Source organism: Gymnodraco acuticeps, unplaced genomic scaffold, assembly GCF_902827175.1.
Source record: "Gymnodraco acuticeps unplaced genomic scaffold, fGymAcu1.1, whole genome shotgun sequence".
Lineage (NCBI taxonomy): Eukaryota > Metazoa > Chordata > Actinopteri > Perciformes > Bathydraconidae > Gymnodraco > Gymnodraco acuticeps.
The window spans coordinates 1-18,131 of record NW_022990382.1 but is presented as its reverse complement, the minus strand read 5'-3'; the positions used below and the strand labels follow the sequence as shown (position 1 = coordinate 18,131).

The 18,131-nt window shown below is 42.0% G+C and overlaps 1 protein-coding gene across 1 annotated transcript in view; it reads right to left on the bottom strand.

Moving 5' to 3' along the window:
• Positions 1-17,353, bottom strand: part of LOC117551483 (myelin transcription factor 1-like protein) — a gene marked incomplete at its 5' end in the record, with an annotated part of 28,719 nt that extends 11,366 nt beyond the window's left edge. Inside the window, 5 exon segments of the mRNA XM_034224393.1 lie at positions 4,205-4,288; positions 4,409-4,471; positions 6,309-6,377; positions 9,742-9,893; positions 17,132-17,353. Coding sequence (XP_034080284.1) covers positions 4,205-4,288; positions 4,409-4,471; positions 6,309-6,377; positions 9,742-9,893; positions 17,132-17,353 — 590 coding nt within the window.
• Between the last annotated feature and the right edge of the window lie 778 nt (positions 17,354-18,131).

Below are 18,131 nucleotides of genomic sequence, written 5' to 3'. Positions count from 1 at the left end.
ATCGAGTCAAACGAGTGTTCCCCCAAGCGAGACACTGTCTTAAAGTACGGTAACAGCAACAGGAGAGAGCTAGAGACCAACTCGAACAACGTGGCTCAAAAGTAGCCGAGTTAATAATCAAGAGAGGCGAAGTTACGATGCCAATTTTAAGATAATGGTGATCAGCGAAGCAGAGTCATCAAACAACTGTGGAGCAGCAAATAAATATGGTGTTACTGAGTGTACCGTGAGAAGATGGAGAGCCCAAAAAGACTGCCTTAAAATGTAAACAGTGAGAGAAAAGCACTTCCCAGAGCAAAAAAAAGGTATTTTTCCAAAAATGGGTCTTGAAAAAGAGGGGTCTTCTAATATTCGGGTCAATACGGTCATTTCCAAGGCCCCAAAGATGAGCAGGACGCACTCAGCTTGCTCTGCAGATGACACCTCCTCAATTTCCAGCCTCCGTTGCTTCTCCCTAAACGCCTTCCTTTGTGACATTTGTTCTGATTAAAAATGAGCCTGAGCTGAGCTTAATTATTATCCACCGTTAACAACGGAGCAGCAACAGCTGGCCGCAGACTGACACCCGCTGAACTTAGATTCTCAAGGTCGTTTTGTCTTAGCATTACGGATCTGCTTTAAGGGAAATGTCAAACGCTCACTAGTGCTAACCTTTAGTGGATCGGGTCTGCTGGGAAACGTGAAGTGAAAACTGACTGTAGATCCTCTCTAAAATATTCCCTCCCAAAGTTAGAAAGGTCAGTGCACACGGGCGCATTGTAAGAGACAGTGGATGGATGGATCTGTCCGAGAACTGTCATTGTAATGAGGCTATTTTTATATCTCTTTATATATTCATAGGAAATATGAATGTTGAAGTTATAAAGTTAGGAAAACGGTATCAATACAGATGTTCTAAGGGGCAGATTTGTTGGTACATTTTCAAGTTAAATTACTCATCAATTAGTCAACAGAGACAGATACAAGAATGATATTAATCAATTAATCGTCATAAGTAATATGTCCACGTTTTTCCAGCAGCAAAAGGCAGCTGTTTTTGTTTTATTGACACTATCCGGGCAAAAACGCAGCCGCAGGTTGTATTAAAGTAAAAATATTGATTTAGAAAACGACCCAAGTGTGCAAAGCTTGTTGCAACTTAATCGAGCATACAACTAAAGTACAGTATCTGAATCTTGTCAACGTGAGGGGAGACCATAGTAGACTTTGAATCCTCAAATTGTCCGAAACGTTCCTATTAGGGCTGTCAAGTTAACGCGTTAATAACGCGTTAACGCAACAAAAAAATTAACGCCACTAATTATTTTAACGCGATTAACGCATGTGTATTGTTTGTCCTCGGCCGCCCCGTAGTTTCAGAGCGCATCGAGTTTAAAATACCATCTACAAGCTGATGCTGACAGCCCCGCTCCTGCCGCCCGCTTGTGGCAGACCACACTTCCACGCTCACCGGCAGGCACCGACTGGCCATCGGGAGGACCGGGAGGGTGTGTGTGTGTGACCCGAGCGAGCGAGAGAGAGACCTTACGTGCATTGTTGTTGTTAGCATCTGGTGCTAGCTAGCTGCGCTAACGGATATAAAGAGCTGTTTCAATTAAAACAGAGGAGCGACATTTCGCCACAACTGCGCCGAGCATTTGACTTTATGCAGGAAGCCAGACAGTGGGACATTGTACGAACACTCAGCACGGATAGTGCAACATGATTGCAGCGTCCAGGCAGCTCCCGTTCGAGTTGAGTTGCACATAGCTCCAACGATCCATCACACACACACACACACACACACACACACACACACACACACACACACACACACACACACACACACACACACACACACACACACACACACACACACACACACACACACACACACACACACACACACACACACACACACACACACTAGGGTTGCCAACCATCCCGTATTAGCCGGGACGTTCCGTATTTGAGCCAAAAGGGGCGTGTCCCGTACGGGACTTTGTTTGTCCCGGATTCCCGTGTAAAGGGAAAAATAAAAAATATGTTTCTGTTTGCGCGCAATGCAGTGTGTCTGGCTGCGTGCCTGTGTGTTTGTGTGCTGTATCCGAAGAGGGCGCTAGGACCGCTCAGTTGACAGGGCAGGCACAATGCTCGCACGTGTGTGTGTGAGATTTTCTCCGGTGGGCCGCGGGCGCGGCATCACTGTTTGTGTGGCATGTCAGCCTGTTCAGTCGTGTGGGGAAATGAGCGCTGCCGGTGGAGGAGGTGATGATGAAAGAGGAGAAGAGAGAGAGGAAGTGGTTCTGGGCCCTTCTAAAAAGAAAAGACTTGTGTCTTACAACAAACAGTGGAAGAAAAACACAGTTGGGTAAAGCCCGTGAGTGGAGATCTGTCTCGGGTCTTCTGCGTGTGTGTGTGTGTGTGTGTGTGTGTGTGTGTGTGTGTGTGTGTGTGTGTGTGTGTGTGTGTGTGTGTGTGTGTGTGTGTGTGTGAGAGTCAGTCAGCTGATTGATGGGAAAATGGTTGGTTGAAGGATAACATTAAGTCTAATAATGATGTACCGTGCATGTTCACATCATGTATACTTTGCATTACTTAATACAATTTTTCAAATATTTATTTTTTAACATTTTGGACAAAATAGCCAATTGTACATCGAGGTGCCCAGATGTCCCTAGTGCCCACCTATCCGATTTGAACATGCTGATGTACAATGTGATGTAGTAGCCTAATGCAGGTGTAAGACCATTGTGTTTGTATTGTGTTATAGGTATGCATAGTTTTCTATGCATTTTGAGGGTTTTGGGGGGTTGACCCCTCGAACGCTAGGGGGCTGGCTCCCCCAAAATAATTAAATAACATAACCCTAAAACCGAAATAAAGTAACAAAAAAAAGTAACTAAATCCGCCAGAAACCCGAACATCTTCGCGCGCACGGGAGACACATGCCTGTGTCCCGTTTTTCCATTTCTGGAAGTTGGCAACCCTAACACACACACACACACACACACACACACACACACACACACACACACACACACACACACACACACTATTGTATTATTGTATGAGAGAGGTTCCAGGTTGTTGTGTTTAATATTCATGAGAATATTTGTCATTGTTCAAATAATAATAAAAAATTGCATAAAGCATATTTGTCCACTCATATGTTGATAAGAGTATTAAAAACTTGAAAAATATTCCTCTAAGGTACATTTAGAACAGATCAAAAATGTGCGATTAATTTGCGATTAACTATTTGAATCGACTGAGAGCCCTAGTTCCTACAAATGAATCCTGATTTGAATAGGTGTCTGCTGGAAGTGTAAACAGGCAACTGGTTTCCAAACCAAAGTATGTCATAAATGCTTGATATCTCCTCAACAAATGAAATGTTCTCTCTCATTAATGTCACAAAATTAACTGGTTTTCATCGTCATTCTGTTTGTCCTTTCCTGCTCGACCGCTCGGGGTCATAATGGATGTGATGAAGGTTTCTGGCTCTCTTCCATCTTATGCGGCTTTCACACCAGCGCTTTTCCCTTTCTGGCTCCGAGCGGGAGCTTTTCTGGTTCAGCTCCGGTTCCCCTTTTCTGCTCCCGCTCTGTTCACACCGCCCAGAGCTGCCGCTGCTGCGTCATGACGTCACCGTTTACGTGGCTGCTTCATAAAATCCAAACCGCGCGGAAATCCCTCACATCGACAACAACAACAATGGCCGATTGTATCGAAGCGCTGTTCGCCTCGGTTATCCTCTTACGAAACGAAATGGAAGGCATCGGACGACTTTACAAGGGACGACTTTACTTGGAACTTTACAAACATCACATGCGAAATGCAAGACTTCTTTGTGGTCTTCAGCATCTACTTCAACCCGCCTCGACGTAAGAGAGACGTAAGCGACGCCGCCTCTTAGCTCCGAAGCTCTTGCCTCTAGACCGACAATTTTTTGGAGCTGGAAGTGAACCGGATTCCGGAGCTAAGAGGCGGCGCCTCTGCGGTGTGAACAGGAAAAACCGGTACTTTTCAGGCTCCAGCTCCGAGCCGGAGCTGAAAACGCGTTGGTGTGAAAGGGGCAAGAGAGAGGTAAGGAGCTCATTTAAGAGCCTTATTTAGTCCATTGATGGAATAAAATGATGGCAAAGATACTTTTCGGAGGGTACTATTCAAAGTTCCCTGCTGAAACTTCCCATTATTCATATTAAAAGATAACAAATCGTACTTGATTGGCTCCTGGTCGTCCTTTTCCTCTTTGCTGTGGAGGATTTTGATGCCGCTCTTCTTGGCTCGTGGACAACCGGACAAACTGCGGGACAGAAGACACACATATATATAAAAACCGGTACAGGGGAGTACTGATTATTTCATTTGTTGCATCTCCAAGCATGACTGCAGCCAGTTGTTGTCTAAAGCGTGGTTACTGCACCTCCTGTGGGAGGCATAGTTTCCAGTGATGTGTCCAGATCCATCGCAGCCGGGGGTCGGACACCTGAGGCACAAACAGAAGCGTTAAAAAACGGCCCTGAATTTACCACCATCCAGGCCTGGTCTGCGGTCAAATCATCTTTCTTGGGAAGATTGCTAACGAACTGTACTAGCTGTACGAATTGTTTTAATGCTAACAATGCCAAGATCTTTGTTTTGATCTGATTCCTGTTTTATTTTGAAGGTCTGCGGTCAAATCATGCTAGAATAAAAATGTTTAGGATGATTCCTAACGAACTGAATTAGCTGTACTAATTATTTTAATGCTAACTATGTCAAGATCCTTGTTTTGATCTATTTCCTGTTTTATTTTGAAGGTCTGCTGTCAAATCATCTTGGAATCCATCTTTCTTTCAAGATCCTTGTTTTGATCTATTTCCTGTTTTATTTTGAAGGTCTGCGGTCAAATCATCTTAGAATAAATTTTTATGAGGATGATTCGTAACGAACTGTATTAGCTGTACGAATTGTTTTAATGCTAACTATGTCAAGTTCCTTGTTTTGATCTATTTCCTGTTTTATTTTGAAGGTCTGCGGTCAAATCATCTTGGAATCCATCTTTCTTGGGAAGATTCCTAACTAACTGTGCTAGATGTACAAACTTTTCTATGTCAAGATCCTTGTTTTTGATCTGATTCCTGTTTTATTTTGAAGTTCTCTCCCACTGTGTCTTGTTACTTCCTGTCTTTGAGTGTTTTCCCGCCTGTTTTGCTTGTCTGTCCTTGCTTTAGCCGCACTTCATCCCCTCGTTAGTTTCAGCTTGTATTTAAATCCTGGTTTTCTGTTAGTCTTGGTCAGATTATTGAATGTCCTTCAATGTGTAGATCTGGTCTGGTCTGGTCTGGTTTGGTTTGGTCTGGTTTGCTCTGTTCTGATCCGTTCTGTTCTGGTCCGGTTTGGTTTGGTCTGGTCTCTTCTGGTCTGGTTTGGTCTGGTTTGGTTTGGTCTGGTTTTGTCTGGTCTCTTCTGGTCTGGTCTGGTCTGGTTTGGTTTGGTCTGCTTTGGTCTGTTCTGATCCGGTTTGGTTTGGTCTGGTCTCTTCTGGTCTGGTTTGGTCTGGTTTGGTCTGGTCTGGTTTTGTCTGGTCTCTTCTGGTCTGGTTTGGTCTGGTTTGGTCTGGTTTGGTCTGGTCTGGTTTTGTCTGGTCTCTTCTGGTCTGGTCTGGTCTGGTCTGTTCTGATCCGTTCTGGTCCGGTTTGGTTTGGTCTGTTCTGATCCGTTCTGGTCCGGTTTGGTTTGGTCTGGTCTGGTTTTGTCTGGTCTCTTCTGGTCTGGTCTGGTCTGGTTTGGTCTGTTCTGATCCGTTCTGGTCCGGTTTGGTTTGGTCTGGTCTGGTTTGGTCTGGTCTGGTTTGGTCTGGTCTCCAAGCCTTACCTTGCATTGCCTGAATAAAACCTAAAACAGTGACAAATTGATGCTTGGCATGTGTGGCTATAAATCCAAATCCATGGCTTTAATGTTGATGGTTTATTATTTCATTTTCTCCAGTCCCTTCTCTTTTCTTTTTTGTTTTCGTTACTCCAAAAAATGTAGGAAAGATGTTCAACGGAATGTCAATGAGCTCTCGAGCAACTGTGAAAAGGTAGCTGGCCAAATGGCGTCGTTTTGGATGTGCTCATTTTCTTTTAAAACAAACCGACATCTCCATAGTCTCTGAAGTCGATCTCTTCGCCCCGCAGTCGTCCTTTTGACCTATTGATCTTTTGGAAAAGCGGTTAGGAAAACACTTCCTGTAGGACAAACGTATTTTGAGTATTTGACCGCAGCCCAGGTCTCGCTTAGTGGTCTTGACTGCAGCCATGCTCTGAACATGCTCGGAGTATTTCAAACTGAAGAATCACCTGAGTTCTTGTGCGTTAGGACTCATCATCCCGCGGATGTTCTTGTCGGCCAGCTGGCAGCTCGACAACCTGCGGGAGGAGAAGAGAGACAAACAATATTTACAATAATTCAATATTTACAATGATTCAGCCTGACTTTGAAGCGTGTATTTACTAAAACTTAAACACAGAAACTTTTTAAAGGTCCCCTATTAAACTGTTCTTCATCAATATATCACAGGTCTCAGATATATCCAGAGCCTGTCTCTGATTGGCTGAAACCCCAAGCAGATCATTGCAGCATTACCCATAACCCCCTCTGTTTCAGCCCTGTTTCCAAAGTGCTGATTCTCTGTCTGTTACTTTAGATGAAAATAAGGAGCCCCTCCCCACGCCCCTCTGAGAGACATTTGGTTACAAAGAACTCAATGGTGCTCTAGGAGGAGATTCAGGTGATAAGGGGGGGGGGGTTACCTTGGTTGCTGATTGGCTAATGGTTACACAAGCCAACACATCGTTATGACATCATAAAGTGGCCAAAATCTGATCAGCTCATTTTCAGACAGGTTTTTATAGAAATGGATCAAAAAGAGAGAGAATCTTTGTTCCTGAAACTTTCAGAGTCTCTTTCCACAGAGGGGACACATGTTGATGTAGAAGAGACATGAAGAAGAGGGGACACATGTTGATGTAGAAGAGACATGAAGAAGAGGGGACACATGTTGATGTAGAAGAGACATGAAGAAGAGGGGACACATGTTGATGTAGAAGAGACATGAAGAAGAGGGGACACATGTTGATGTAGAAGAGACATGAAGAAGAGGGGACACATGTTGATGTAGAAGAGACATGAAGAAGAGGGGACACATGTTGATGTAGAAGAGACATGAAGAAGAGGGGACACATGTTGATGTAGAAGAGACATGAAGAAGAGGGGACACATGTTGATGTAGAAGAGACATGAGAAGAGGGGACACATGTTTGATGTAGAAGAGACATGAAGAAGAGGGGACACATGTTGATGTAGAAGAGACATGAAGAAGAGGGGACACATGTTGATGTAGAAGAGACATGAAGAAGAGGGGGACACATGTTGATGTAGAAGAGACATGGAGAAGAGGGGAGACATGTTGATGTAGAAGAGACATGGAGAAGAGGGGACACATGTTGATGTAGAAGAGACATGAAGAAGAGGGGACACATGTGTGATGTAGAAGAGACATGAAGAAGAGGGGACACATGTTGATGTAGAAGAGACATGGAGAAGAGGGGACACGTGTTGATGTAGAAGAGACGTGAAGAAGAGGGGACACGTGCTGATGTAGAAGAGACATGAAGAAGAGGGGACACATGTTGATGTAGAAGAGACATGGAGAAGAGGGGACACATGTTGATGTAGAAGAGACATGAAGAAGAGGGGACACATGTTGATGTAGAAGAGACATGAAGAAGAGGGGACACATGTTGATGTAGAAGAGACATGAAGAAGAGGGGACACATGTTGATGTAGAAGAGACATGGAGAAGAGGGGACACATGTTGATGTAGAAGAGACGTGAAGAAGAGGGGACACATGTTGATGAAGAAGAGACATGAAGAAGAGGGGACACATGTTGATGAAGAAGAGACATGAAGAAGAGGGGACACATGTTGATGAAGAAGAGACATGGAGAAGAGGGGACACATGTTGATGTAGAAGAGACTTGAAGAAGAGGGGACACATGTTGATGAAGAAGAGACATGGAGAAGAGGGGACACATGTTGATGTAGAAGAGACTTGAAGAAGAGGGGACACATGTTGATGTAGAAGAGACATGAAGAAGAGGGGACACATGTTGATGTAGAAGAGACATGGAGAAGAGGGGACACATGTTGATGTAGAAGAGACATGAAGAAGAGGGGACACATGTTGATGTAGAAGAGACTTGAAGAAGAGGGGACACATGTTGATGAAGAAGAGACATGAAGAAGAGGGGACACATGTTGATGTAGAAGAGACATGAAGAAGAGGGGACACATGTTGATGAAGAAGAGACATGAAGAAGAGGGGACACATGTTGATGTAGAAGAGACGTGAAGAAGAGGGGACACATGTTGATGTAGAAGAGACATGAAGAAGAGGGGACACATGTTGATGAAGAAGAGACATGAAGAAGAGGGGACACATGTTGATGAAGAAGAGACATGAAGAAGAGGGGACACATGTTGATGTAGAAGAGACATGAAGAAGAGGGGACACATGTTGATGTAGAAGAGACATGAAGAAGAGGGGACACATGTTGATGTAGAAGAGACATGGAGAAGAGGGGACACATGTTGATGTAGAAGAGACATGAAGAAGAGGGGACACATGTTGATGTAGAAGAGACTTGAAGAAGAGGGGACACATGTTGATGAAGAAGAGACATGAAGAAGAGGGGACACATGTTGATGTAGAAGAGACATGAAGAAGAGGGGACACATGTTGATGAAGAAGAGACATGAAGAAGAGGGGACACATGTTGATGTAGAAGAGACGTGAAGAAGAGGGGACACATGTTGATGTAGAAGAGACATGAAGAAGAGGGGACACATGTTGATGAAGAAGAGACATGAAGAAGAGGGGACACATGTTGATGAAGAAGAGACATGAAGAAGAGGGGACACATGTTGATGTAGAAGAGACATGAAGAAGAGGGGACACATGTTGATGAAGAAGAGACATGAAGAAGAGGGGGACACATGTTTACTGTATGTAGAAAATATATAAAAAAGTGGATTTTGCATAATAGGTGACCTTTAAGGACTGGTCTAACTTTCCTCAAATAATAACGAAGTGACTGATTGATTGTTGTGCTTTTATCTTAATGTGTGCATATGTATAAATGTGTCTGTTGATTGTGTATATATATATATATATATATAGGTATATACATATTTGTATACATATTTATATTTTGTATTCTGGATTGTGGGAGACGGTATTTCGATCTCTCTGTCTGTACACACAAACTGAAAGATTGACAATAAAGTTGACTTTGACTTTTGACTTGACGATGAAAGTCAGATAATGTTTCCCATGATGGGACGACATCTTGAAGTCTTCTTGGCTTGTATTTAAGCTTGTTATTCAGGGTTGAAGTTGTTGAAATAATCTATATTATGTAATCATGTGCTGTAAGCCATGCTCTTGAGTTTCATCCTTTAGTTTATTTAAAGATACTTTTGTACCATTAACATAAACATGTCTGTGCAGCGTGTCATTGAGCATAGGGTCTCCTAACATGTGATTGTAAAAGGTCGAAAGTGTATAAAACCTGTGAGATTCTGTTATTCTTCAGACAGACTCTTGGCGGACTTGACGCAAGTATTCTGGCTCTTATAGTGTTGTACAACAATATAATAATTCCTTCAATCAGCAGTGTGTCTGTGTTTCTAAGGTTTCGGATCCATGACCAAGTAGAGTTGGTTCTTACGTGATGAGCTCCTTCTTGCCCTCCTTGCAGGGCGGGTACTTGTGGTGTTTGGGGCTGGGCATGGTGACCTCTGCCGGGTAGCGCTGCTCGTCCATCAGCTCCTGGAACGGGTCCATCTCATCGCCCTGGTGCAGGGACGAGAAATAAGAAGACTACGATACGTCACTACATGCTCCAGGATTATAATCATATCGGACAAAGAATAATCAATACATCATGTGATTTAATGCATCCTTTTTTAAATATAATGTCACTTTGTAGTATGTAGTAATTGCCGATAACAATTTATAGTTAGACAGATATTTGAGGCAGTTTTATTTATCCTCTGTAAAACAGTTCTGATCGGCAGGTTTGATTATGCAATTTAGTGATAATGTAAAACGTTCTTCTGTTTCTATTTCATGTTTATCAAATGATTTGTTTACAACAAAATAACAATGATTTTCATTTGGGGTGAATTTACGAGTTGACCAACAGAAAAACCTAATAATAACCTTGATATTCTTTTTCATTCTATGTGGGAGTTTTATTTCAATGTTAAGGAAATATATATTTATAGAACAAATGAAAAAGCCTTAATCACAATATTTATCGCGTTTGAGACCAAATAAAGAAGAAAATGATTGAATGCTTAAAAGCAGTTATTTGACCTGTTATTGTCATTATTGAGTACCCTGACAAAATCCCCATTATAACAGCTTCATTTTGGAGCATTTTCTTCACGTTGATAATTAAGTGTTATTTGATTCTTTTGTAATGCTTCATTGATAAATATGAAGCAGAATTGGTCCGGTTGGGCTCAGAAAACGAGTCTGTGATTCTGTGAATACTCCAGTCTACGCTGCAGTATTCACATCACATCACTCCTCCCTAAGAATGTTTCAAGACCGCCTGAAAGAATCCCATCAGCCGGCGAGCTGCAGGCTCCGGCCTCCCCTGAAACTAATGGATCTGGCCCTTCCTACATCCAGGACATGGTTAAACCGTACACCCCAGCGCGTGCACTACGCTCTGCATCAGCCAAACGACTCGCTGCACCCTCACTGCGAGGGGGACCCAAGTTCCCATCAGCAAAAACACGTGGGTTTGCTGTCCTGGCTCCAAGATGGTGGAATGAGCTCCCCATTGACATCAGGACAGCAGATAGCTTACACACCTTCCAGCGCAGACTGAAAACTCATCTCTTTCGACTCCACTTCGAGCGTTAGAACTATTAACAAAGCACTTTTATACTAATAAAGGACTGGCTTACCTAAAGCCAGTTGAGTAGCACTTGAAATGTTTGGCTCTATGAAACCTGATGTACTTATATGATTCTGTTTTCTTCAAGGTTGTGTCTTCCTGGTCGAATGTACTTATTGTGAGTCGCTTTGGATAAAAGCGTCAGCTAAATGCAATGTAATGTAATGTAATGTAATGAAACGTCGTGCTTCATTAACAAACGCAATTACTCTCCTGATTAAAACCTTTCACTTCAGCGCTCTAAATCCAACGAGGCAAATGTAGCAATTTGCTGCATGGATTGCTCTGCGTGATATCAGATCTGCGAGCGTTTAAAGCGTGCAGAAGATCTAACGCGTTTTACTTATGTATTAGTGCTGTAATTCAGCTTTTTAATGCACCGTGTTCGAAACTCCTGAAGCGTTTATTCAGAGAGAAGCTGTTGATGCATGAAGCGCCGATTTAAACCACACGATGGCGCACTGAGGCTGGTGGAGAAACCTCATCAACCAGAGCTATTTTAAACTTAAAGGAGACATATCACAATCACTTCTAAGTTCATACTTTTGTTTTATTTGGTTTTATTTGGATTTAAAAAGAACATGTTTAGCAGCATTGATGTTTAAAAAAATACAAAAAACCTCTCCTAACACCGGCCTGAATATACCTGTTCACATTCTATCTGAGATTTCTAACTAACTGTACTACAGTAGATGTACGAACTTTTCTAATGCTAAAAATGTCAAGATCCTTGTTTTGATCTGATTCCTGTATTATTTTTGAAGTTCTCTCCCACTGTGTCTTGTTACTTCCGTTGAGTGTTTTCCCGCCTGCTCACTGGCCGTTTCTCAATCGTCGTGAGTACACATGCTGCAGAGCAACTATTTCAAGTATACTACGCCATAGAGTGGCGCAGAATGCTGGGCATTTAACATGCATTTAAACAGTCCTTCGGCGCCACTCGATGACGTAGTATACTTGAAATGCTCTGCAGCAGTTTTTCTCGCGATTGAGAAATGGCCACAGTGTCCCGCTCCTCGCAGCAGCGAGCCTCGCAACGTACCGCCGAGTGTGTGTGTGTGTGTGTGTGTGTGTGTGTGTGTGTGTGTGTGTGTGTGTGTGTGTGTGTGTGTGTGTGTGTGTGTGTGTGTGTGTGTGTGTGTGTGTGTGTGTGTGTGTGTGTGTGTGTGTGTGTGTGTGTGTGTGTGTGTGAGGAAGTCCGCGGATTGATCCAAACATAACTGCTCCGTGCACGTAACTATACCCGGAATATGTCACGATACCCAGGAAGTAAACAATGGAAAAGAGAAATCTCCAACGAGGCGTTCTGGGGCAGCACAGACAGGTCTTCTCTGTGTTAGAGTTTTACTCGCTACAGGGTGTACTACATAACACACAAGGGGACGGGTAAGAACTGGAAAAGCATGACATGGGACCTTTAAAGGAGACATATCCTGGCCACTTCTAAGTTCATACTTTCACCTTGGGTTTTTAATAGAACATATTTACATGCGTTAAAGTTTAAACAACAGATTATTTTTCTCGTAACATCTGTCTGAATATACCCGTTTTCACGTTCTGTCTGAAACGCCCTGTTTTAGCGCCTGTCTCATTAAGGACCCCATCTCAAAATAGCTGCTCTGATTGGCTGGCATTTATTGTAGTCAGAATGTAAATGTCCCCTAAACGAGCGCTACTGTATAGTTAAGAAATCACAAGTACATATAGGTAGTTTCTCAATACGGGCTGACACCTGCTTTTTATCCACAAAGGTTTGAAAATCAACATTTTTTCAATAGATTATGAGACTTAGAATAAAGTAAAAATAAATCCTCTAATGATTCCTCCCACTCGTAAATGTTAGAATAAATGCCATATATTAAATTACTTTGACTTAAAAGTGCTCTTAAATTTAGGAGATGTGCATTAGTAAAAGAGAAGCTGTAAATGTTCTGAAGTGATATATCTATAAGTCAGATTTATATTAATTTGATTTATATATTAAGAACAAAAAAATGGCTCGGTCTTATAGAGAAGCATTTTGATGAGGAACATATAAGAGACATTGTGTCTGTCATAACTCTGTATTTAGTCCCTTACATTTCACTTCCATGGTCACATAGAAGTTGCTCTTAAAGGTTCACTCTTTGCAGAAAGGAAAAATAAATGTAAATGTTGTTTTTCTCTCTTTGCCGCTGTTAATTACTCAAAGTTTGATGGTTACAGATCCTTACACATTGTTTTAAGTTAGAAACATTTCTCTGTTTTACAGCATCCATCTTTGTCTCTGTCCTTTCTCTTATTATTTGGCTGCAAGTGCTATACCATTTCTATTTAGTGGCTCCAGGGTGAGGGATAACAGCAGAAACTCGGCTGTGATGTACAGTTTTGGCAAGCACTGTGCCGTTTCCATGCCTTTGGTTACTGCAGCTGTACATAGTGGACCTTTTTAAACTCACAAAATTCCCTCTTATGTATGTAAAGCGATGCAAAAATTATGCGTACTAGAAACCAAAAGTACGCCCTCGCAAAATAAGTTCACAACTTCTCCATGGTGCTTTTCCGCCATGCATCAGAGCACAAGCATCCCTTTAAAAAGCTTATAAAGCCTTATCATCTCTTAATCTATGTGTGCACCCTTTAATATAAACGCCTTAAATCTCTCAATTTCATGCTTCATATTATCCTTACTCTGTATGATCAGGGGACAGACTGCCTTAGATAAGGTAGATAAAGCCTTTAATAAGAACTGTAAGGGCAGAGTGTGGAGAATGAGCAGCATTTAGAGCTTCAATTTGGTGTGAAAATTATTCAACTTGTACATCAGTTATTCAATGGTTTTCATACCGTCCTCTTCAAATGAAACGTTTTAGGTGGCTGTTGGAGTTAAGACGTATCATTTTCCCTGCCTCCATATCAATTAACTTGTTACGGCCCGTCCACACTACAGCTTCAAAAAAAGCTTGGAGCTGGGCGTGTCTGAAACTCGACCAACAACCAATCACATGAATCTCCCGCCCCAGACACACAAGCAGCGGTTTGATTGGCTAGAGCTTGTACTGGCATATGATTTGATTGGCTGACGCTTCCACCGAAAGCTTCAGAAGCTTCAAAAGTTGAACATTGCTCAACTTTTGCAGCGGAAACGCCAGGAAAGCTCCGCTCTGCTTCCCACAATGCAGTTCGGCGAAAAGTGACGTCACCCCATTCAAAGTGAATGGGCAGACGTGTTGGAAACCGTTTTTGAAGCTGTCGAAGCTGTAGTGTGGACGGGCCGTTACAGTTTGAACTGACCCCATTGTATGATATTGTACGATGTCTATAAACTTTGAACTATTGAAATGTAACCAAAGAAACCATTGCTGATGACTGTGAACTTACCCCAGCAAAGCATTGACAATACCTGGTGATTGCAACATTGATTATGACTGTAAAGATCAAATTATTGTAAATAAACTACCCAATGAAACCATTGATGATACATTTTTTTTACTTTGAATTATAAAAAATGACCCCCGGCTTTCAACTATTGTACAGAAGTTATCCCAGGAAACCATTGATGATGCTTTTTAACCATTTTATAAAAATAACCACAAGAACCCATAAAAAGACGCTTGTAGAACTTTAACTATTGGATGGAAATTACCCCAAAGTACCATTGATAATGTTACATTTGAACTATTGGATGGAAATTACCCCAAAGTACCATTGATAACATTACATTTGAACTATTGGCTGGAAATTACCCCAAAGTACCATTGATAATGTTACATTTGAACTATTGGATGGAAACTACCCCAAAGTACCATTGATAATGTTACATTTGAACTATTGGCTGGAAATTACCCCAAAGTACCATTGATAACGTTACATTTGAACTATTGGCTGGAAATTACCCCAAAGTACCATTGATAACGTTACATTTGAACTATTGGCTGGAAATTACCCCAAAGTACCATTGATAACGTTACATTTGAACTATTGGATGGAAACTACCCCAAAGTACCATTGATAACGTTACATTTGAACTATTGGCTGGAAATTACCCCAAAGTACCATTGATAACGTTACATTTGAACTATTGGATGGAAACTACCCCAAAGTACCATTGATAATGTTACATTTGAACTATTGGCTGGAAATTACCCCAAAGTACCATTGATAACGTTACATTTGAACTATTGGCTGGAAATTACCCCAAAGTACCATTGATAACGTTACATTTGAACTATTGGATGGAAATTACCCCAAAGTACCATTGATAACGTTACATTTGAACTATTGGATGGAAACTACCCCAAAGTACCATTGATAACGTTACATTTGAAATATTGGATGGAAATTACCCCAAAGTACCATTGATAACGTTACATTTGAACTATTGGCAGGAAATTACCCCTAAGTACCATTGATAACGTTACATTTGAACTATTGGCTGGAAATTACCCCAAAGTACCATTGATAACGTTACATTTGAACTATTGGATGGAAATTACCCCAAAGTACCATTGATAACGTTACATTTGAACTATTGGATGGAAACTACCCCAAAGTACCATTGATAACGTTACATTTGAACTATTGGCTGGAAATTACCCCAAAGTACCATTGATAACGTTACATTTGAACTATTGGATGGAAATTACCCCAAAGTACCATTGATAACGTTACATTTGAACTATTGGATAGAAATTACCCCAAAGTACCATTGATAACATTACATTTGAACTATTGGATGGAAACTACCCCAAAGTACCATTGATAACGTTACATTTGAAATATTGGATGGAAATTACCCCAAAGTACCATTGATAACGTTACATTTGAACTATTGGCTGGAAATTACCCCAAAGTACCATTGATAACGTTACATTTGAACTATTGGCTGGAAATTACCCCAAAGTACCATTGATAACGTTACATTTGAACTATTGGCTGGAAATTACCCCAGGAAACCGCTGCTGATAACTGTATTTTTTTTTTAGATATTGTTAATAAATACCTAAAAAACCCAGGAAAACATTGATGATCATCTTTTAAACTTTGAATTATACAAAATGACTCCCGGAAACCATTGACGATATACCCAAACTTTGAACTACTGAACAGAAATAAAATGTATAAGTTAATAAACGTTGATTTATAGAAATGACCCCAAGAAATCAATGACGTTGACTGTTTACTTCCAACTATTTGATCAAAATAACCCCCCAGGAGACTATTGATGATGCCTGTAAACTAAACTATTGTATATAAATTACCAAAGAAACCATTAACATGACTGTAAATTCCAACTATTCTACAGAAATTACCAGGAAACAGCATTGCTGATGACTGTGAACTTTGATCTATAGGTATTACCCAAAGAAACAATTAACGATGACTGTAAATTCAACCTATTCTATAGATGTTACTAGAAAGAAGCATTGAAGGTGACGTTGACTGTTTACTTCAAACTGTTTGATCAAAATGACCCCAGGAAAACATTGATGATGACTGTAAAACTTGAGCTATAGAAATGACCCCAAGAAACCATTGACAATGATCGTAAACTTTGAATGATGTATAGAAAATACGCCAAGAAACCATTGAGAATGATCATACGTTCAAACTATTGTATATTTCAGTCAGACAACTCACGTGTTCCTTTAACATGTTTATTAGAAGCAGCATATAGTTGAGTTTGGCGACTAGGCTCGGGCATCATCACTCCATAGATATACAAAGCACGATGAGTGATGATCAAATAACTAACCCCCGAGCCTACAGGTGGAAGCTGGGGTGGTGGTGGGGCAGCAAGCAGCAGCGACGTAGAGGTAGCAGCAGCAAGCAATGCATAGAGAGAGATCTGGCAGGTTCAATAGAGCGGCGTATTAAGGAGACTCTGGTTGGTTGTAGAGTGGCAAGGGGGCGTTATGTATGAATGCAGCATAAGTGCTCGAGTTGACTGCCTGAACTAGCTCGCAGGCTTCGCCCCATAAATGACCAAAAAAAACATTGATGATGACTGTAACCATTGATCTTGAGGAATAACCCAAAGAAATCATTGAAGTTTACTGTTTACTTCAAACAAATGTATCACAATGACCCCAGGAAACATTTATGATGCCTGTTAGCTATAAACTACAACTTGTATGATGTTTTTTCTGTGTGGTGGACCTTCTTCTACCTCTTTGTGGTCGTGCTCGTCCCCGATCCGTTTGATCTTGTAGTCGACGGGCAGGTCCCAGCAGTCGGCTTCGCTCAGCTGATAGCACCGGCTGCTGAGCAGAGCCTGGCGCTGCGGAGACATCGGCTGCAGGGGCGTCAGCACGGTGCCGCTGCCCTCCGGACCCCCGGGCTGCCCCCCCACATCCACTCCCCCGCCATCATCCAGATCTCCAACCGGGCTCTGAGGAGGGAAGAGAGGGGAGGATGGTGAGCAGGGGTGGGAAGTACAAATACTTCATTACTGTACTTAAGTAATAATAATAATAATAATAATATATTTTATTTATAAGCGCACTTTTCATTTGCGTAAACAAAACTCAAAGTGCTACAAAATTAAAAATTAAAAAGGGTGAAACAAAACAACAAAAACAATAAAAAACAATTTTAAAACAATTAAAACAACATAATAAAAGCTGTGACATTCATGCCGGCATGGCATCATGTGGGGGATTTAAAAATCGAGTTCAAGGCTATTCTAAAAAGATGCGTTTTTAGGCCTTTTTTGAAAGCCTCCACAGTCTGTGGGTGTCCCTCAGCTGGTTTGGCGAGGGCACTCCACAGTCTGTGGTGTCCTCAGCTGGTTTGGGAGGGCACTCCACAGTCTGTGGTGTCCTCAGCTGGTTTGGGAGGGCACTCCACAGTCTGTGGTGTCCTCAGCTGGGTTGGGAGGGCACTCCACAGTCTGTGGTGTCCTCAGCTGGTTTGGGAGGGCACTCCACAGTCTGTGGTGTCCTCAGCTGGTTTGGGAGGGCACTCCACAGTCTGTGGTGTCCTCAGCTGGTTTGGGAGGGCACTCCACAGTCTGTGGTGTCCTCAGCTGGTTTGGGAGGGCATTCCACAGTCTCGGAGCAGCGGAGCAGAAGGCTCGGTCTCCCATGGTCTTCAGTTTTGTCCTTGGTGGGATGAGGAGGTTTGCCTTTACTGAACGTCGTAGGTTCCTCGTGGAGGTTTATGGGGTG